Genomic DNA, 22,932 nt, shown 5'->3' on the forward strand with positions numbered 1-22,932 from the left:
CAGACAGTGGTCTGCTCAGAGGTCAGGGGAGGCTTCTGCAAGGCTGGAAGGATGAGGTGTGGCTCTGACAAGGAAGCAAGCCAGGGGATGGTGTTCCAGGCAGAGAGAGCCGCATGGGCAAGGACGCAAGAGGCTTCAAGGACAACAGCAAGGTGAAGAGCAGGGAGGCAGGCCAGAACGCAGGGGCAGACCCAACCGCAGTGGCCACTCAAGTAGAGAGGTGAATGGTCTCAGGGGCAATGGAGGCTCTGACCCCTCACCACTCCCCATCAAATGTGAGGCCACAGTTTGCCCCCGAAGAACTGGCTTCCATCATACTGTTAATAAGGTGGGTGAGGCTGCAGTCCGAAATGCGGTGGGGCCTTCCAGTTCTTACCTCCAAGCTAGTCACTGCTGCAGTGTCTGGCCAAGCAGCCAGGCCCACCGGCCCCAGTCTCGGCCCCTCAGATAGGTCCTGAACCACCGCTCCCATGTTCTAAAGGGCTCACTGTCCTATGAGGGCCAGGGCTGCTGTCTCACCTGCCCCACCGATTCTGACCAGCCAGGTGTGACGGGCCCAGGCCCCACCACCTGGAGGCGAACTGCCGGCCCCTGGAGGGACAGCTGCCATCGAATGCAGAGTCCAAGTGTCAGAAGGAAATTAAAACAAGTGACCCTGCCACATATTTTATCATTCATTCATAAAAAATACAAGAGCCAGATAGAAGAAAAATAGGTCACTTCAGTGAGATTTACAGTGACTTAGAATCTAAACATCACCTGAAGGTCTTCGGAGTCCATCTGGCTTCTGAAGGCCAGGTCTGTCTGACCCAGAAAGGGAAGAAGCAACCCAGAAATGCAATGCAGAGTGGAGCTGTGGCCTGGGAGCCAATGACACAAGCATGAGTGGCCCCAGGCCACGGACTGCTGGGACCAAAAGAAAATCTCAACGACAAACCCCCACAGTGATTCACAGATGAGTCCACTCTCCACACAGCAGCCACAGTGGTCTTTAAATAAATAAGTCATGGGGATATAATACACAGCATAGTGAATACATCCAATAATATTGTAATGAATATTGCTCAACTCAGCAAAACAAAATTCCTTCTTGAAGATTTTACAATATGAAAAACAAAATAAAATTACTCATGCCTGAAAAAAAAAAACATACCATCCAATCATGTCATTCCTCAGTTTATCCTTTCCAATGGTTTCCCACGAGCTCTGGGATAAAATCCCCACTCCTTCCCATGGCATCCAAGGCCCGCATGATTTGGTCCCAAAAGACCTCTCAGCCTGATTCCACACCCTCACCTCACTGCTCTCTGGGCACCTGCCATCCTCACCTCCTTGCTGGTCCCAATACGCTGCAGCACCTCTGCTTTCCCAGGGCCTTTGCACATGCTCTTCTCTCTGTCTGCGGTGCTCTTCTCTATAGCTTTCACCCACTTTTCTCTTACTCATTCCAGGTCTAAGGCTGAGACTTTTAGAGGCTCTACATACAGAAACAGATATGCCTCACACTCATGCAGGCCAACATAGAAAAAAACACTAAACTATAAAATAAGTGTAAAGAAGTCTTGACAAAATTATTGTTGATTCATTTTTTGTGCATCCTTTAATGGTTTATAAAAACTAATATCTTAAATCTAATTCTTACAAAGGAACTTTTCATGTGGGCATGGCCCTGCTTTACTATTATCCTAAACACTTGGATGCAATACAGTTCAGAGCTCAGCCCCAGCTTCAAGGCCAGGGAAGACCACACTCCCTGTCATCCCAACACTGCCAGGACTGCCACAATAGCCAGACACAGGCTCCACTCAGCACTTTCACAGAACCACGTACCTTCCCTTAGAAGCACTTAACACTGCTGTGACCTTCCCCTTGTTTGTATTATTCTCAGATTAATGTCAGCCCCCAGCACACCATCAGCTCCACCAGCGTGCTGCTGTCTTAGCTCAGTGCCTGGAACATAGAAGGTGCTGAAGAAATAGTCGTTGAACCAATGAATAGGCCAATAACTGCATGAATGAATTAGGGATGACAGTTCACATTACAGACACAATCACAAGGAGCCATTACTGGGTGCCTGGATGTGCCAGTTCCCTTAGGGAATTCAAAGAGTTCTTCCAGCCAACATTTACAAGACACCTACTATGTGCCAGGCTCCAAGGCACACAAGGATGAACAAAACAAGCCTTATCCTCCAGCATTTCAGCCCAGAAAAGACAGACCCATCAAAAATCCAAATGGTCGACTGCCATTCCATGAGAAAACAGAGCCTCAGAGTGCCAGGGGCAAGCTGGGGAAGCAGAGATTAACTGTAAGAATGCCCCATGCTATCCCTCGAGGTCAGGATGGTGCTGTCCTCAGCTGGTGCCCCCTTGCCGGCTGCTGCAGAGGCACGCATCTTGGCTTTTCCTTGCAGCAGGAGGGGATTGTTAGTACTTGCATTCCCTTTATGCCCAGCATGCTACCTTCTTTCATGCAACACTCACTGATCATGCTCTTACTCCATGTCAGGCACAGTGCCAGTTGCTGGGGACATGGAAACCAAGCCATGGTTCCTGCCCTCAACAAGGACCATATCCACATCAATGGCGCTCAAACAACAGCAGCACTGCCTGCCCATCAGAGGCATTTTTCTTCAAGTGCTACAGTAATCAGAGAGGTTGCTACTGGCATCTAGTGGGCAAGGGCAGGGTGCTGAATGCCCTGCAAAGCAAGGAACAGTCCCTCAGAATGAAGAATTATCCTACTCCAAATGCCATGCCATGGTTGGAAATTCTAGCACAAATCTACCCGTTGTAAACAAACCAACAGACCCTGCCTTACCTTGCATGCAACTGCTGGAGAGCATGTGCCAAAAGCACACAGTCCCACAGCCTAGAGTCTCAAAAGTGAGAGCTGCCAGACGTGTCCAGCTTTGTCCCCGAAAAAGCCCCAGTTCCCACCAAAACTCTCCTTCTCTACTTCTCAGTTCTCCCTGCCTCCTCGGTTTGCTCAGCATTCCTGAAGTCCTTGCTACTCAGAGTGTGGTTCCTGCCCCAGCAGCTCCTGCACCACCTGGGAGTTTGTAACAAATGCACAATCTTGCCCCTCCCTCATCCCAGACCTACCAAATTATAATCTGCATTTTCACAAGATCCCAGGTGATCCATATGCACTTGAAAATCTGAGAAGCACTGCCAGTGGTTAGTCCAGAACAGCTTCTGAGACACTTTCTGGTCAAAATTCCCCAGACGGCAGAGTTGGAGAGGGAGGCTCCAACCACCTCTATCACCTCCATCCCCCTGGCCCCATTCTTCCTGCATACCCAGTGAGAGAGAGCACAGCACCTTCATGCAGAGCAAGCCAGGTGCCACAGGACAAGTGGGTGGTTGGGTGGCTTTTCTCCCTACTCAGCTCAGAGGAGGGGAAATAAGAGTGGGAACCCCCATAACAACCCAAACACCTGTCAGAGTTAGGAATGCAATTGAGGAAGGTTCCCACTGATGATAAACCAAGGGGTAACATGTCAGTACAAAGGCATTCTTTTTCTTATTCCTGAGGGGCTTGCCAGGCTGAAAGAAGTATCAAATGAGGGTTGAAATGCCTTCCTCAGAACCACACCAACACCTGTGCCCCTACTCTACAAGGCTTAATTTGGGGATGCTCTGGAATTCTGATCCAAGTCTCACTGCATGCCTACTCTCCTAACTAGACTATAAGCTGATCTGACTCCCTTTTCTAGACACCTTTAGCCACAAAACTGACCCAGGCACAGTGTCTAATCCAAATAAGTCCTGGTGTAATGGCTGTGGGATGGGATGACATAGGATGGGATGATGGTACGGGATAGAATGAGATAGGATGGGATGGTGGGATGGGATGATGCAATGGGATGGAATGACATGGGATGGTGGGATGGGATGGGATGGGATGATGGGATGGGATGGGATGATGGGTGGGAAAGGTGAGATGGCATGGAACAGGATGGAATGGAATGCAAGAGAAGAGAATGGAAGAAAGGGTTGAGCACAGCAATGCCCCCTTCTTGCTATCAACCATGGAAAAAGTGTTCCAACAGGGAGACATGTACTAGAATGTTAACTATAGCAAACAATCGGAAACAACCTAAATGCCTATCACCAGGGACCAGCTGCATAAACCATGGTATATCCATGCTATGCAATGCCACACAGCAGTTAATAAAGAATAAGGGAGATCTATATACCAATGCTGAAAACCCTCCAAGGCATAGTATTTGTGAAAAAAACGCAAGTTGCAGAATGATAGATCCAATATGGTATCATTTATTTTTTTAATCAAAAATCAATACAACACTGCTTCTATGGATACACATACACCATATTTCATGGAATCTAAGACACCATGGATTGTAAAATGCACCATTATTTTACATACCACTAAAAAAGCAAAACAAAAAACACTGTCAATTAAACCATGACAAGCCACTAGTTGCAAGATTCATCTCGATTTTGGAGACATTTATGGTGTGTCTTAGAGTCTATGAAACGTGGTATTACATAAACTCATAGTAGGTCTTGAAGCATGCAAACCAAAATGGTGACCACCATTAACCTGGTGGGGTCAGGGGGCAGGATGGAGGCCATAACCTTATCTCTATCCTTGGAATTTTTACAAATTGGATGTACTAATGTATGAGTGATATTTAATAATCTCTAAATGTTTTCTTAATACAGAATGACTGAAAGCCTCACCCACCCCAAACTTAAAGGTGAACAGTGCTAAATAATCATATCGGGCCAGTGCATGAGTCACAGGAGAAACCAGGACTTTCCACGGCGGTAAGTCAGGGCGGGGCTGCTAGTGGATCAGCAAGTGGGAGGCTGCACGGCTTTGTGAAGAGCAGAAGGAAGCATTTGTGAATGTCCAGTGGGGAAGTGCCATGGAAAAGAGAAAGAACAGGAAGAGAATTTGATTTGGGGAAACAATTCACAACCTACTCTCAGACTAACATCAGGGCTACTTGAGGGCCTGGGGTTGTCCCCCGAAATGGCTCCTTCAGCCAGCCTGGCTGCTGTCTGCAAAAACAGTCTGGAAAGCCACAGTGCCCTCCTGAATGCCTCACTCCCAAGGGATCTCCTTGGACTCAAGCTTCTAATTCCACCTTAATATCCAATTCTGTGTGTCAGGGAGAGCCGAACCTCGGCCTGCAGCCACCGCATCACCTTGCCCTGCACACAAATAAAAATAGCTTTGGTGCTCAGAGCACAGGTTTCCTTGCCTTATCCTCTGGGGTCCCGGGAGCAGTGCAGCCAGAGAATGGAAACCACGTGCAATATAAATACATAATGAACAAAGAGGCTCCTCAGAAGCATCCTTGACCTTCCTGCTTCCCTTGACTTCTATTGTCCCCAATGAAGCTGTAAATGGAATGACACTGTCGAAGGGGGTGATGGCCACAGAGGGCCTTCCTTGCCAATTTCTCTAGCAGTTAAGCAGTAAATGGTGTTAATCCAAATGATAACCTATTCAATTTTCCATTTATGTAAATAATAAAGTTTTGGCAGCTCAGGCCATGACTTGAACAGCTACACCTGGCAGGAGCCAGGTCTCTTGTCTGATAAATTTCCACCTCTGTTCCCATAATCTGTGGCATTACAGCACAAGACCAAATCACTGACCAGCACCATGTCACAGGAAAAGGGAAAACTAAAAGCCGAAGTCCCGTGGCAACCTGACAGTTCCTCAGGCTTCAAGATAGAAGTGTGGCTCTCACTCCCCCAAACAAATGCACACAGGGAACTTCGCCTCTTATAAACTGGGATTGCTCTGCAAAATCTGACTCCTCAGAAGCAGGAATAATGCAAAAGGCATTTGCCATCAGCTCCTGCAGATCCACCCTTCTGCTTCACTAGCCCTCTCTGTGCCCTGGGAGGCTGACAACAGGCTCCTCCACTTGGGGCACACTGTTGGGTTCAGCCCATAACCCAGGCAAAGACTGGAGGGTGGGAGGGGAGAGAGTCGGGGTGTTTATTCTCCTCGGGCTCCCTGGGTTGGGTGGCCTCTCACCAGGGAGCTCTCCCGCCAGTCGGCCTCTTCAGGGTGCTTCCCCCAGGCCCCTTCAGATCCCTGCAAACGCTCCTCCTCTCCCCTCAACAGGTTCTCCAGCATCGCTGGGAATGTCGCCCTGTGCTCACCCCTTCACCCTGTCTGCCCCTGTACAGGGCCCTTTATTACATGCTCTTCAACTACCTGGTTTGACTGTATCATCTGTTTTCTGTTGGGACCCTGACTGAGGGGGTATCCTTTAAACAATTTTTAAGTAAACATGTCAAAAAGGTGTTTGTTAAGACTGTGATAAAAAGATGTTAGAGGAAGCTGTGTAAAATATGTCCTCAGTGATAAAACAAGCAGCCTGCAGCAAAGGTGGTCAGAGCCTTTTTACTTACCCACTCCCCGACTCCCCAGGGTCCCCGGGCCCTCTGTGACCTTCCGCAGGGTGTCGGTGGCCTCTACACTCCTCCCTGCAACCCTGCCACCCCCACAGAGCATATACAGCAGCCCTGGCATGACCCCACGAGATGCGGACACTTCCAAAACCCGCTTCCAGGTATCTGCCCCTTATTTGCCATTCCATCGGTGCTCCTCAAAACCCTACCCCCAGAAACTGAGGATCCTCCCACACTGTGTACACCTTCTTTTTCTCCTGGGAGACCGTGGGCTCCTGGGGGGTGGGAACTCAATTTTACTTATCCACCTCCGTGTGCATCCCTGGCTGTCATTATGCACTTACCTACTTGCCTCTTTATCATCTGTCTCCCCTGCCGGAAGAACAAAGCTTCCAGAGAACAGGGATCTGCTATATCCCTGCCTTCCAGCCAGGGCCTGGCACACAGTAGGGACTTAATAAAAAACCAGAAGTCCAAAATGCAAAATGTCCATATCCCCTAGAAGAGCAGAATCACCTTCTGTTTTGTTCAATGGTCCCAGGAAGCAGGTGGAAAGAAGAGTTTCTGAGGCAGGAAGGGCAGTGTGAGGGAGGTGTGGGAGGTGGTGTTTGGGTTGAGACTTCTCTCCAGAACACAGAAAAACTGTCCACAAGAATTCCTGGTCCTCTCCTGAGCACCTACTACATACCAGGCCCTCTGCTAGGCCCGAGACAGATATAGTCAAGAGAAAGACAGGGCAGGACACTTCTCTCAACAGAGTCAGCGTCTAAATCAGCAAAGACTGATCCCAAAGCAAATCAGAAAGAAAATGTGAAATAACAAGAACTGCCAGGAAGGAAATCAACTGGGACACTTGAATAGAGAATGAAGGAGATAACTTTGGCTGGGAAGAGGGGGTGTCTAAGAGGGCCACTTTGAGTGGGTGACATCGCTCTTAAGACCCAGAAGGAAGTAAAGGAGTTCTCCAGGCGGAAGCCTAAGAACATCCAAGTGGAGGGGAGAGGAGGTGCAAAGGCCCTGCAGCAGGAATAAGCATGGCCTGCCCAAGGCCCATGATGAGCCGCTGAGTGGCAGGAGGAAAGGCCAGAAGAGGCAGAACCAGGTCAGTGGATGGATTTATTCTAAGTGCGGAGCCAGAGGGACACAGTTAGGTTGAAGCTGTCCTAGGAATAGACACCAGGAAGGGGTTGGGAGGCCACAGGCAGATGCCCAGCATCTCTCCTCCCCAACCTGCCATACCGCCTGTCCCTCTGCCACCTTCCTCCCACCTCCTCAACACTCAGCCCCCACCCACCTTCAGAAGGGTCACACCCCCTCCGGCAGACCTGACCTCATCACCCACTGTCATTCGGCAGCATGGACACACACAGCCCACCGCGCAGTGAGGCCAAGACTTCCAGCATCCACGGTGGGGGGTGCTGGAGAGGGGCCCAGGCACGTGCTGCCCCCAGGCCCGTCGCTGCCCCCCAGCTGCACAGCTGCCTCGCAGCCTCAGTCTTCCCAGATGCCCCCCCAGAGCAATGATGTCATTTCCAAAGGCAGCCAAAATCTAGCCAGTCAACTCCAAAATAAAACTGTTTAATACAAAATGAAGCATTTTATAATCCCCTGTACATTTTTTCCCTGAGCTGGCACACAGTGCTTAAAAACACTGCCAAAATACTCAACCAATAGTTTAGCTTTATTTCAGACCAGTGCCAGAGTTAATTTCAGATTTCCTTGCTCTTTTCCTGCTCCAAACCCCCCACACCCCTCCCCCTGCCCAGCCTTTGCTTGGGCACCATAAGCAGTTTCCCCTCCTCCTGCCTCCATACGGCCAGGCCAGGCCCAGGTGTGTGCAGCCCAAGGAAAGGAAGGCTGATCCCCTGCTGGCTGCACTCCTTGAACCACACACCCCAGCAGGCAGGAAATAAATTTGGTTGGTTTCTCATTTTGTTTGGAGATGGTCTTTAATTTTCTGTGTTAAGGTGTCACTTTAGGGATGCCAATCACAGGATCTCAGGGTTTGGAGGAATCTGAAAAAAAATCAACCATGGCCCCCCACCATCCCACTCCCCAACCCCCACCACCATCTCCAGGCTTTTAAAGCCTCTTACCACCAGGAAGCTGCACCTACTATGTGGGCCAGAATGGGTGCCCCTCCAGCTTCTAGAACTGGTCCTGGTTCAAGGGGTCAAGGCGTCGCAGCCCCACTCCCCCACTGCTTTGGTTACAGCTTTGACCTGGGCTTCCACTGGGCAGCCCCCTCCATTAATACGTTTTCTAGAGGTGAGAGCAAAATTACCCACCACCACATCACCCTCATGGGAAGAAGCACCGGCTGAACCACGGGGCTGGCGAAGCTCTTACCTCCCTGAAGTCAGCTCACCTCCTCTGGGATCTTTGCTCCTCAATGTCAAATGGCCCAAGCACCTTCCCTCTTTGGGCCGTCCTGCCTAACAGCATACATCCCTTCTTCTGCTAGCAGCACTCTGACTCCCCCTCTGGATCTGCCTCTCGGAGCACATGGCCTGAGCCAAAAGCCAACATAGCCCTCATCAGTCAGGGGCTACGGGCGCTAAGAGTCCCTGGGCGCAGCCACCCCTGAAGCTGGTGGTACCTCTGGAATTTCTATTTCCATAAGCCACTAAATTCACCTACTTGATTTAAGCAAGTTAGGGTTTGGTTTTCTGACACTGGCCATCAAGAATCCTAACTTCCCAGCCCACTGGCACGATCCTGAGACCTCCTGTTCTGCATCTTCTCCTGGACGCCCTCCGTCACGGTCTCTCCAGCAACATGGGGAACAGAGCAATCACCTTCATCCTGTTTTGCTGCCACAGTCTCCGAGTACACTAACCGCTCTGGCAGGGAGCCGGCTATTCATTCTTCCCTCTTATACTGCCCACGTGGGCCTTGGCCAGTACTCAGCTACACCACAGAGGGAACCAGCCAGTTCTTTAGAACAAAGTAACTACATATAGGTCAGTTTAAGTATCTCCTGGCCAAAGTCAGGGAAGGGCTCAGTATTATAAAATGCGAGCTCCAGAGGGCAAGATCTGTGGTCTGTTTTGCTCACTACTCTATCCCCCATGTCTAGAAGAGTTCCTAGCTCATAGTAGGTGCTTTTAAAAAAGTAGTCTGCGAATGAATGTACACGTGCCAGGGAATGCTAAGCTCCTAAAGAACGTATTTTTCCTTTGACTGGCAGTTGGCTTTGTTCCGTTGGGTGCCTGGTGCTGCAGAGTAAGAGATGTGGGAATCAGCCATCAGTAGATTTCAGCAGTAAGAAAGGATTCTCATGGAACAATATCCTCGAGTTGTCCCCTGTATCCCCCCAAACCAGGTCAAGATCCAGCTGGAGGCTATTCCTGTCTTCACCTACAGGCACTGCTCAAAGTTTTCAAACCTTAAATTGGAGGTAACTGAGATCGAGCACCCAGGGAACATAATTTCCAGATCTTTGGCCCAACAGGATCCAGAATTAGCACCAGCACCTCCAGGGCCTCCCTGTGGGGCTCTGGTCCTTGTGAAGCCTTACCACAGGCAATAAAGGTGATAAGAAAGGGCAAGGAGTGCAGGGATCATGACCCTAGACCTTGATGGGACAGGAACAGCTGAGACCTGAAGCCGGCTCCACATACCTGGCCCCAAGTTGGCTCCGTGACACAGAGACTTTGCAGCTATCCATGTACACAATGGGGGAGAGGAAACTTACTCTTGAGATACCTAAAGAATAACAAACAAAGCCTGGTGCTGTGGTTTCAGAATACTTCAGCTGCCCCCTCCTCCCCCAGAAGCTGATGTGGCTGACGTGACGTTTTGGTAACACGGATTCCTCAGGAACGCGGCTGCAGTGGTATAGCCAGCAGGCTGGTTTCACAGCCACCTCTCCACACCACCTGGGCAGCTCAGCCACTCGAGCCCCAGGATCAGACTAGCCCGACAGCCACCCAGCCTCTGTCCAGCCTGGCGCCACGGCTGGCTGTGATGTCCTGGAGGCCCAGCAGCTGGTGGCTGCCACCAGGGAGTGACTCACTTCTCTCCCAGAACTCTGCCCACAAAGGACCATGAGGCAGAAGTTCAGGAAGGGGAGGGGAGGCCAGCTTCTATGGGACCCCTAAGGTGGGGGCACAACTTCTACAAAGTTTGTAAGAATTCAAGAGTCAGAGTCACTTGAGTCACTTCACATATGAAGCAAATAAAGAAAAGTCCAGTCCAAATGGGGTGAGGTTTGTAATTCCAGAGAACTCAGAGATGGCAAGCCTGCTGTGGGGCACCCACTCCTCCCCAGTGAGCCAGGCAGGAGCTACACAAATGCCCTCAGGTCAGAGGACATCTGGGTGCCCGGCAGCCAACCCCCAGAGTCCACCCCGGGGTGGACTCCTAGAATGACCAGCTACCTCCTGTTAGGGGTTGGGCACCCATTAGGCTACCACCTCCAGATGTGATCTTGGACAAGTCCGACCTCACTTAGGAGCCTGACCCAATCAGTGCTTTCAGGCTGCCTGAGGGCTCCTGAACAGCTGCCCTGGGGACTTGAGAGAGCAGGAGGCGGGTGGTAGGCAGGTGGGCAGAGCTCAGAATCCCCCAAACTCTGTAACACAGGCTCTACATTTATCTGTTTTCAATACTGCTTGTTGTTTAGAATGTTATAAACCTCCGAGCTAGATGATCCTTGAGGACTCCGCCTCCCTAAAATTTGGAGAGGTGACCATCAAAAGCAAAGTGCATGACTTGATAATAGGTGCCCAGTGATCTGGCATTTGATAAAACTATTTTACTCCTTCATATATGCCTGCATATAATTCCTTCCTCCCAAATAATGTCTGTTTCTGGGCCACCGTCCTGGGGAGCACCCTCCCCAACCCTCAGTCCCAGTGGTCCATATGGAGGTGCCCCTCACTCCCCCACCCTGAGCTCAGCTCATATGCATGTCCATCTCCCCCTGGCTACAGGGACACCTCTGGAGATGAGCCTTGGTCAAGGCTGTTTCACTAGGCATCAGCCTCAGGACTTCTGTCCTGGTGAGAGGAAGAGGATGCTCTCTCTGAGTCAGGAAGATGGAGGCCCAGAGGTGCTGGGGATGCCTCTACTGCTATGCCTTTGGTGAGGGGGTCAGTGCAGACAGCCTTGGGGCACATCCTTGGAGGGCCTTGCTTAAAGCCAGAGCTCCTTCTTCCTCCAGCCCATGAGTCTGTTTTGTTCTGCTTGTCAGTTTAAGTTGAGAATGCAGATGGCACATTAAATGAGGACCTACTACATGTCAGGCAACCAAAAGGATCACAGTGACTTCATGTTCCAGCTAGACTATATGTTGTTGACAGGACCTCTCTGTCTGTCTGTCTCTCTCTGTCTCTCTGTCTCTCTCTCTCTCACACACACACACAAACAGAGGGCTTTACAGTCAGTATGGTATCACCACTTGCTGACATAACCTGTGCCCTTTGGAAACTTCCAAGCTAAGACAATAGGCTGAACCTAGACCGCACCAGGAACACATGTGCAACCAGCCTAAAGTCCGGCTTGGGGTTTTATTTTCCCCCCAGGATCCAAGGTCCTGCTGGGTGTACATCCTGGGCCCAAAATGGGAAGCCAACAGAAGTTTTGGCTGCTGTCAGGAAAGACTAAGAAACCAGGGGCCAGCCTGGGAGGAGCATCCCAGACCCCTCACCCTCCCAAAGCATCACCAGATCCATGCCTGAGGTTCACCTGGGGAGGGCAGGGGGCAGCACAAACACCCCTGGGGTCAGGAACCACACCTGACCTCACTGTGGCCCACTCTCAGACCCAAAAGAACCTGGCCTTAGGCAGATTCAGAAAACCATCAAGAAGTCGAGCTGGCCAGGTGGGAAAGAAGTAGGATTCCCTCCACTTGGGAGAGCACTCAGAAACCTCAAGGCATGCACATAAACACATTTCCCCCACGGAAGCCAAAAGAAATGTGGGTTCTTCCCACCTTGACCCCGGCCTTCCATATTGTTAGATTTGGTGTCCAATTCTGGAGAGACCTGAAGGCACAACACTGTGATACCTGTGTTCACTCTATAAAATCGAGTCAAGGGAGACACATTCTGTGACCCACAGGCTTCACAGGAGGTGAATAACACCAGCATTTGAAAACAACTGCCCTCCACATTACCACCACGAGCCAGGGCTCAGCTGCCCAAGGCCAGATAGAGCCACGGCCCCCCACAGCCTGATGGCTTCCCAGGCACCTTCTAATGGGGAACTTGGAGGATGGGGAACAGCAATTTAGGGCAGGTTCCACTCTCGCCCCCAGCCAGGCAGACCCAGGCTGGCCAGGCCCACCCCTCCTCCTAAATGGCCGCGTGCTAACAGGCCAACACACACAGTCAGCATCTTCCCAGCAAGCCGTAGGGAATACCATCTCTGCACACAGAAACACCTTTGAAAGGCACTGTATAGGCAGCTATTTAAAGAGCACCTATAGGACTTCAGCTCACATGCGAAAAATGCTTTTATGAAGTGAATACCTTCACCTTCTCCAACACATTACCTTTTATTTAAATAAACAGTTCCTACATCCCTAGCACCCAGGAGGACTCAATAAATAAATATTTGTTAAATGAATAAGCCATCTCTTCCTTCTGTAACTTTCTGATTACGCATTAATTGAAGACTTGCTATGTCCAGACATGGCTCGTGGAATTTTTATTTTTGCTATTTCATGCCTCAGAGCTCTTTAACCATGGCATTTCTAATGTCTAGTATAATTGCAGACACCTCTTTCCCTCACAGCCTCTTTGGGAACAAGATCAACAAACATGTATTGAGCACCTACTAGATGTTCTGGCACAGGCCACTACTACCCTGGGGACAAGAGAGGACAAGCCCCTAGGCATTGGCATCAAGGACACACATCCTCACCAGCATGATGGGCTGGCAAACATTTAGGTCTTTGACAATCTGGTAGGTTAAAAATGGTATTTTTCCTATGGTTTTAAATTTACAGTTATCTTATTATAAAGGTGGTTCTGAGTCTTCCTAAATGTTGAAGATCCCACCAGTATTTCTCTTTCTGCTTCCATTTCTGTCCTTTGTACAAGGGAGATACTCAAAATATGTAAAAGACCAGTTTGATGCCAACTGATCTGAGCAGGTGCTGGCCTTGGGCAGCCCAGACTTTGCCCTGCTTTGCTGTTGATTTATTAATTTTCTTGGTGTTGGTAGGAGCTCCTTATATATTAAGGAAAATATCTTTAGCCTCTGATACGTGTCTTCAGTTTGATTTACTGTGGTTTTGGTAGTGCAGAAGTGTTTTATTTTTATGTGGTTGAATATTTCTGTCTTGTTTTATGGCTTCAGGGTTTAGGGTTATATTTAGAAAAGGCTTCCCCACTCTGATACTAGTATATTTTTTAAATACTCACTTATGTTTTCTTTTAGTATTTTTAAGTTTTCTTTTTATGTTTAGATTTCTGATCCATTTGGGACTTATTTTGGCATTAGGAGGAGGGAGGGATCCAATTTCCATTTCTCAGGATGGCTACCGCCTCATCCCTACCCCAGTTACGGAGAGATCCATCTGTCGTCCATGGACAAGCCATGACACCTTTCTCATACGCTAAATTTCTATCTCTATTCCAGTCCATTTCTGCTCTCTTTACCATTTCCCTGGTCTGCTCCACACGGCTTAGAATTCCATGGCTTCAGAACATGTTTTAAAATCTGATCTGGCTCTTAGCCCTGCCCATTACTTTTTTACTGAATCTTCCTTCCTATCCTTGCATGACTGTTTTTCCTTTAGCACTTTACAATCAACTCGTCCATTTCTAAATAAATCCTATTGTTACTTTTATTGGCTAACCTAAAAATAATGAGTTAATTTAGGGAAAATTGATATATTGGAGATATTGACCCTTTCCACCCAAGAACAAGGTCTGCCTTTTCATTTATCAGAGCATCCTTTGTGTCCCTCAGTAGCTGATTGTTTGTCCTCTCCAAACATTTGAATGTCGTTCCCTGGGTTTATGCCCTGGTCTTTACCCCTTCTGTGGCTACCATAAGCGGGACCCTTTCTTATGCTCTGTTTTCTAGCTGGATGCTGCTTACATGCAAGAAAGCTCTTGACATGGGGATATTAATTGTGCTCAAGCCCCCGGGCCTTTTGCACTGCAAGACGCCGGCTGACACCAAGGCGCGGCGCATGCTCCCCGTGGGCAGTAGGAGCTCGTGCCCTGCACCTGTGCACTTGGCAGCGCATCACCAGCGGCTGGCCCGTGCCCACTCCACTTTGCCCAAATGGAACCGGTACGAGCGGTGCCCGGAGCAATAAGGCAGGGAGGGCCCCCACCCTTACTGTCAGAGCAAGAAAAGGCCTGAGCAGGCACACAAAAGCAAGAACTGACCAGCCAGAGGACAGGAACGAGGCTGGCAAAGGTGCCAGCCTTCATGCAGCCCCAGCCCTGCAATTAGGGCCCACAGGTCACTCTGGCCACAGCTGAACAAACGAGGGTGTAATTAACTTTCCACACAGCTTTTTACACAGCAGCATTTCAACTTCGCCAGAAAAGGAGGGTCTGCCTTTCAGAAGGGGCCAGGAAAACACTCCTTGGTCCCAGTCCTCAGGAAGTGGGAGGCAGCCAAGGGGGGGAGCAGCAAAATTAACCCATGGGAGCACATTTTTTGCTGTTGCTATTTGAGCAAATCACACTCCCCTATGTTTTTAAGTTGAGCATTCAAAAAAGCTATGTCTGTCTGGAGTTTAGTTTGAAATTGCTCACTGTCCCCAATCTATGTTCTGAGTGTGAACTGTTCAGATCTTGAATCTTAGCTCAAGCTCCGTAATCTTGAGCAAAATCTCCTAACTCTCTGAGCCTCAGTTGCCCAGTGTGTAAAATGGGTAGGAATCATGAAAAATAGGAGCTCCCTGCTGGGATCATTCTAAAGATCATGCATGTATTAAGCACCACTGTGTGCCAGTCACTGGGCCAGGACATAATAGGGTACATGGCCCTTGTCCTCATGAAGCTAAATAGTAGTGGGGAAGATGGTGATAAACATATTAAAAACAGAATAAATACAGAATCTGCTGATGTCGTGGACTGTAGGGGCTGCAGAGAAAGCAATTGGGGAGGGCTGAAATGTGAGCTGCAGCTTTGAGGGTGGCAGAGACCCCCATGTGCTTCAAGGATGCCCCTCTGTGCCCAGCAAGCTGGCCTGAGTCAGAGATCAGCAAATGGCCCCTGAAGGGAAGAAACCAATGCTCAGCTCCAACCTGGTCCTAAAGCCAATTTCTCTTCTATGGAACAACTGCCAGGAGCCCAGAGTTAGAAACCTCAGTCATTTCTAAATAGATTCCAATCTGCCTGTCCCTACCTATAACGAAAACCCAAATCATGCCAGTGGTACCTCTAGCGAAGTGGCCAGGAACGTCCAAAAGTCATCAGATGCTCCAGCTCTGGGCACTGGACACACTTAGGACTGGCACACTGCACACCCCTGCCTATAGCTCACTCCTGAGCCAGTGAGGATGGTTCCCCAGGAAAGTCAGGGCTAAACATTAAAGCAGCACAGCTCCAGCGCCCAAATGTCCTCAGTGCCGGTGTCACTAATGTGGGCTGAAGCAGCAGTCAGTCTAGATCACAGCAACCTTAAAAGGTAGTATTCATAACAGAAAGCCGTAAAACATTCCCCCTGAATCCAGACTGAAGGTCCATAGGTGACCTGCTTCAATGAGCACATAAAAAATTGGAATCAGCCCCTGGGCAAATCAGACCTCTCGTACCTGCTTCCACAGTGCCCCAGGACGTTCCCAGAGATGTTTCTAAAGCAGTTTTAGTCGTCCCAGCTCCTAGAAGATGATGAAAAACACCCCCTGCAACCATTTATAGGGTCTGAATGTGTTTGGCCAACACTTCACAAATTGCATCAATGTAAACTTCAGCTTACTCCCTGTTCCAATGTTATTCAAGTCAGTGGCACCTGAATTAACGGGGACTTTCTATCACCACTCCAGACAGCCACCAAATGTTTTGGCCATTTCCTCATGTGGCGCCTGCAAACGATGTTCGATTAGGAACAGACAAGCCCATCTCACACATCAAGTCAGCCTTTATCTACTTCATTGCAAAAATACTCACCTACTGGCATATTGGTCTAAATTTAATATTTTTACAGTATATGGTCACAGTATCAGCAACCCAACCTTTATCTGCTTGAGTACTTCTGTCATAAAGAGGGTGTCCCCACAAAAAAGGATAATAGAAAAGAACATGTGGCAGCAAGTGGATCCATTCAGAAAGAACTGCAGAATTGCAGTAACCAATGCAGAATGCAGTAACATTCCATAACAAATGCAGAATACAAAAGTGGTATATGCCCACGACTCCAGGCATGTAAACATTCGTTATCCCCCAGGCAAGGACTGGAGGAGAATGAAGAGAACTCAAATAGCTATTGCGGGACTGAGCATCAATAGAACAGGCGGAATATTTGCCTATTGCATTTCATGTCGTAAAGATACAATGTTTGACGCCTTAGGGGTCTACGGTTGGTTTCCCCTCAGACACCAGTGAGAGATGTGAGAGTGGAGAGAGAAGATGAACAGCCCTTGATGGAGTTGCGGAGTTTTTGAAGTCCACACTTCAACAACTTCTGGACTCAGCAGAGCCACTTCTGCTGAGGGACAATGGAGAGGGTGCCTTCTCAAGCTCCAGCATCTCTGGAAATCAGGGTTCTTCAGTGCAGAGTCCTGGGGTTCTGTCTTCCTTACCAATGCCACCATCACCATTATGGCGGGGGCCCTCCTACCCCCAGGACGAGCACCCCCCACCTTGAAAATCTCCACACCTCACAGCTAATCCCCCAGATTCTGATGAAACAACGTACTGCCATGCACCCCAACAGCCAGAGAAAGAAGACACAGAAAGAGCCCAGGAGTCAGCTAAAGCAGTTTTAAGGAAGAACCACATTTCAGATGGCCCCCTGCGAACATACCCCACCCCCTCCACACAGCACTCCCATGCAGACTGCCTGGAAGGGCCGACCTCGCCGGGACACACCTGCTTGAGAGGGGTGTGCTGCCTCACATTCCAACAGCGACAGCTTTCTGCCGACACCCAAGGCCTGACGCTGATCTCCGAGCAGCAGACAGCAGGATTGACAGGTGGCCTCAAATTCCCAAAAGTAGGGAGGGCCCTGCCTTGCCTCCAAACAAGACTCATCTGTTCCCTCATAAACATGTGCTGAGCACCCTGAGCCTCAGAAGAGCATGGTGTCTCTGAAATGGTCTTTGTTGGGCTGCTGAGTGTCCGTGCACCTGCCGCTCCAGAGTGACACCCCATGAGGGCCACGGAGCCACCTGCAGCATCCCTAGTACAGTGACTGGATGAGCACTGATGAGTGTCCAGCAGACCCATGACCCTGCCCTAAGAGGGCCTGCTATTACGTTTTTGTGCCAGCTCCATGCTTTCGAAGCAGAAGTCAATTTCACACAACATCTTATGCTAAAGCCTAATGTATAAAACAGACTTGTTACGGTGAAGAGCTCTGGCTGAGAGCCCCTCAGTCAGAAAGGCCCCAATACCCGCCCCAGTAACCCCCGAGACACATCTGGGACACAGTGGAAAACCACTGCATGACTAAAGAGCGAAGCAGCATCCTAGGCAGGGGCCTTTCTGAGTAATACGCATGCAGCTCCCAGTGGTTTATCCTGCCACTGGGTAATCCTTAAGAACCTAAGGCCTCGGGGAAAATACTCCTCACATTTCTTCCACGTCAAGGTGACTCTGCCCAACTGGGTCACACCTTTGCTTTGTGGTAATGAATTTCTCGGGGATGTTATTAGGCAAGGCATTTCCCATACTCTTTCAAGGAATTTCTGACTTCTTTCCAATGCTTAGGGACATTCCTGGCTCCCATATGCCCTCAGAGGTTGTTAGCGGGGTCCCATTAGGAGGCAGGCAGGAGCACCTGTGGATACCACCAGTATTGGTAAGGATGGCTGGGGACCCTGCAGACAGCGCGACCATGATCCCAGCCCAAATGTGGGGAGGCTTCAGAGAGAAGAGATTCACTGGATAGAGATTCCTGCCCAGGACTGAAGCACAATTAGCCTTTATTTCTTCTTTCCAGCATAGACCCCCACAATGCAGCCCCATCATCTCATGTTTTCCCTTCCCCACCTAGAAATACCACCATCCTCACAAGTGTGGTGAGAGACATGAGAATGTCCTTGATTCTGAAGAACGGGAGGAAGGGGCAGCCTAAATAGTGCCAGGGATGTGATCTTACTCCAAAAGCTGCAGAGACATAATAAAGCTCTCTTAGTGGAGGGCCTGAAGGGCCCTGCTTTAACAACTAGACGAGAACAGCATATTGTTTTACATTTAGAAAATAAAGAGAATAGTTTTTAATTAGGAGAGCAATTAACTGTTTTTAAAGTAAGTGACAATACTTTATTCTTTCATAGTGAAGATCCCATCTCAGTTCTTGGCTAAATCAAGAAATACACCAACATCTATTGTTTTCTCAAGTAAGATGAGAGTCCATAGCATGAGGTCCTGAAAAGGTCCTAGCTTGGCCACCGAACTGCTGTGTGACCTTGGTTCAAGAAGTCACCTTTTCCTCTCAACACTTCAGTATCTACCCACAACCCCCAGGAAATGAGAGGACTAGAAAAGCCAACTCCATAGGTCCCTTCCAATTCTCAGTCTAAGCTTATTAGTTGGCCATCACCTCCGCCTGTGGTTGAAATATTCAAATTCAAAATGACTGGGGTATGGTTTGTTGAGCCCCCAAAGGTCCCAAACTGTAAGAGTCTTTTCGGATTTATTGTTTGTTATCTGTTCCCTCCAGAGGTTAAGAACAGAGACTTGGTCTAACTGGGTGTGGGGAAAATGGAAGTTTCTATGACTAGGATTCTCACCTGAACCTAAACTACTTGATGATGTAACTGGATGCTAGGCCACTGCTTCCACACCTCTAGGCAATGAGCTATTATTGACTGAGTCACTATATAAAGAGCTCTGTCCAGTGCTTTGGGCAAAGGCAGAGACGGGGGAAGATTACAGACCTATAGACCTGCAGACTGCTGGATGCAGATGTGATTCTAGTGCCCAATCTACCTCTAGGAGTGTATAAAGCCCGATATAAACCCTTTTACCCCAAGAATATACCATTGTCATTTCTCAGTCTCACTGAATCCATAGTGACTTGCCCAGGAATGAAACCCTCTGGCAAGACACCAGGGCTATGCAGGTGCAAAAGTCATAGAGGGAAAGTCATAGTAGTTCCCCAAACACTTGGCTTTCAAACTTACAAGATGGCACAAAAAAAGTAGAGGAAGAAATTTGAGCCTCAACCTATTTCCTACCAGCAAATTTCCCCCAAAAATGGGTGACACAAGTCCTCTTTGAATATTGGTCTGAAATTTGGGGTCATCTCCCCACAAACTGGCATCCAAAGAGTTTAATCGACAACCACAGTGGAGGGCACTACCGGGGTAGCTGTCTGAGGAACACAGATGCTCTGGACTCCTTGCTCAGACCCTGGAAATATGCTGACTCCCACCCCTACAGCAGCATGGCTGCCACACCCCAGGGAGTACTACACATGATCCCATTCTCCACTCCACTCACCCCACGCGCCCCAGGCACAAAGACACACACCACTCATGATATTTTGAATCACTCCTACAAAAGTGAAGGCTTACCCACTTCTCTGAGGCATCTTGTAACTAGAAAAGAGGGCTATAGTCAGGCATAGTGGGATAGCACCCACCCACACTTCTCCCCAGAGAAGTAGGAGGCCAAGTAGGAACTGGGTTCCTGTCTGCACAGGCTCTTCTTGGCCTTTGAAATTCTTCCTGTCCCATCACAAGCCCTGCCTCGGAGCTCACTCCTTCACGCAGCTTTCCACACTTAAGCTGCTTAACTTTGTACTAACAACCTCTTAATTGCTGAGTTTCCAAAAGACCTTCCAGAAATCCGGGGTGCAAACCCAACCACTTATGACTGTGGACTGACTGCAGTTTGGGGGAGCAGGGACAGGGCAACGCCACCTAAGTCCTACCTGCCGCAAAGCCGTTGCTTTTATTTTTAACTTTATTTAAAAGGCAGATACCGGGTACCCAAGACACCACAATAAAATGACATTAACTGTAAAATTACATTATTAATTCTTTAATCTCACTTGAGGCTTCAAGCTGTTGCTATGTCCAATTATCCATATAACCACCTGTCAGAATCCTGGTGCTATTTAGCATTACCTCCAGGACAGTGGTGGGCCCGGTGGTCCGTCAGGTCTGCCAGAGACTCGAAGTCCTGCTGACAGTGATCGCAGGTGTAAATTGACTCATCCTCCATGTCTTCATCATCCTCATTTCTCTCCTCTTGACTTGTCACGCTGTTCCTGTCTTCCAGCGCACGGCTGGTTTTCCGATCACACTCCGGCTCTCCTTCTAGGCCTCCTGCCAACAGGAAGAATACAGTCCATGTCAGCTGAAGGGGGCTTGGGAAAGGGTTTTAAAAGAATCGTCCAGCATTTATTAAGATACATTTAATTACTCTACCTCCCAGGGTCCATTAGTCTTGACACCTCTCAGTATATTAATATATGGGTTTTTGTAGCATGTGGTGCCATAATTCTCAACTAGATTCTTTAATTCTTGGTGCAAATCTTCTGGGGGGATTTTCTGTCATCTTCCCTCTGTGTGTGGATACTGGGGGGGTCATGACCCATCAGGGAGGTGGAAATGCCTAGCATTTTTTCTCCTAAAAACCCAATTCTCTTACACACTTCTCTAAAGCCTCTATCAGCTGCTCCTAATGCACCTAACCTTTTCATTTCCTCCAGATCCTTGCAATTGAGAATCGGGAGATCTCTTAGCCAAGTTCACCTCCATAAAACATGCCTCCCAATGTGGTGATATTGGCTCAGTTCTCTGCAAAGATGTCCTGATTCTGTAATCAAGGAAGCACATGTGTTTGCAGGACCATAATCCTTACTTACGCCCTGGTTATCAGCCTAGATGATAAGAACCAGTCTTAGAATCGTTGGACCAATTTATGTAAAATAAATACACATTTTATGCTAAGCACTGGGCAGACAAGTGGCTAAACTGTACAGAAAAGTGAGTTAATGATCGTGATAATGATGCCTGGCATTTGTGTAGCCTTCAGAGCTAAAATTACATACGCATAGCCCCATTTCACAGTCTCACACATCCTAGAGCTAAAAAGGCTTCCACCCTCCTGCCCACAGAGAGCGACAGCTTTGCTGTTCCCATTTCACGAGTAAGGCACCGGTATCCAGCCAGGGTGATGCAGCACCTACAGATGTTTAACTCAGCATCCAAACTCCTGTCTAGTGCAATGGAGCACAGCCTCAATCAAATCAAGAACTTGTAAATCAAAGTGCAAAAAAAAAAAAAACCTATGGAAAAAATAACAGAGTATATCAGTAATGCCAATAAATGTCAGTGGATTAAACTTGCCTGTTAAAACACAGAGATTCAGACTGGAAAATCAAAGTGCGTGTTGTCTCTTCCCATAATCCATCCTGGAAAACAGAGTTACCCCATCCAAAAACTAGCACTGATTTAAATTAAAGAGAGGAATCTCTGTTGGGCACAAATACACTATTGCAAACAAATGTGCAATATGCAAAAGGAGGTGGGTGTCACACATAGCATTGCAGTTACAACAAAAGACTTCAGCACACAACCTCTAAATCCCCAAGGGCTGTTCACCAAAGCAAAAAAGAGAAACAAAGCAAAGAATACATTTGATTTGCGTTGGAAGCCACAGTACTACAAATGTTTCAATTTAGAAACAGATAGTGTTATAAGGGCTCTATTTCTCCCATCTGCACAGAACACGCACTTCCAAGCACCTGACATCAAGAACCTGGGACACAAATCAACTCATTGGAGAGCCAGCTGCCGCCTTCCGTGGTGGGGAACGTGGCATGACACGCTGCTTGGAACTGCTCAGTGGCAGTAAAAAATCAATGTTTCCATTTGTGGCCCATCAAAACATCTCTCTTCTTACCAATTAAGGGATGTACAATTTTTAGGTTCTTTTATTATCAGAACATGCCAACTCCTGGCAATACAGAAATCCCATTAAAAGCTAGACAGCATATTTACCTCAAGAAATCTGATCAGCTGCTGTGGTGACAGCAAGAAATAGAAAGCAGAGAAATGAGAAATATTATTTGGAGCCTTAAATATTATAAGTCATCAACACAACCATGGTCACAGTCAAGTGCAGGTCTCTGAAATTCCTAGTTTACAGTGTCTTCCCTTAATTTAAAAAAAAATGTTCTGGAGGGGGAAAAAAAAGAACCACAATTCTGGCTTTATCTAGTACATCAACTCTCCAGATGATAAGTTAACATTCAGCACCACACTTGGGCTACTTTACTTAACACACAATTTAAAAGACATATTTAAATCCTGTGTTGTTGTTGTTTTTTGCCATATTTACTTGGCAGCTCTTTCCATAATAGCTCATCTAATCCACAATTGGAACCACAAACATTACAATGCATTTGGTCTCTTTAAATCTGGTACTTCCTGTTG

General features: G+C 48.3%; 1 protein-coding gene across 3 annotated transcripts in view; it reads right to left on the reverse strand.

The window, feature by feature from the left end:
* Positions 1 to 22,932, reverse strand: part of ZNF423 (zinc finger protein 423) — a 319,514-nt gene that overhangs the window by 189,034 nt on the left and 107,548 nt on the right. For all 3 annotated transcript variants that reach the window (XM_036880775.2, XM_036880774.2, XM_057493430.1), the window contains one exon: positions 20,617 to 20,817. In XM_036880775.2, coding sequence (XP_036736670.2) covers positions 20,617 to 20,817 — 201 coding nt within the window. The remainder of the gene's footprint in view (positions 1 to 20,616; positions 20,818 to 22,932) is intronic.

The sequence above is a fragment of the Manis pentadactyla genome, chromosome 15, assembly GCF_030020395.1.
Source record: "Manis pentadactyla isolate mManPen7 chromosome 15, mManPen7.hap1, whole genome shotgun sequence".
In the NCBI taxonomy this organism is placed as follows: domain Eukaryota; kingdom Metazoa; phylum Chordata; class Mammalia; order Pholidota; family Manidae; genus Manis; species Manis pentadactyla.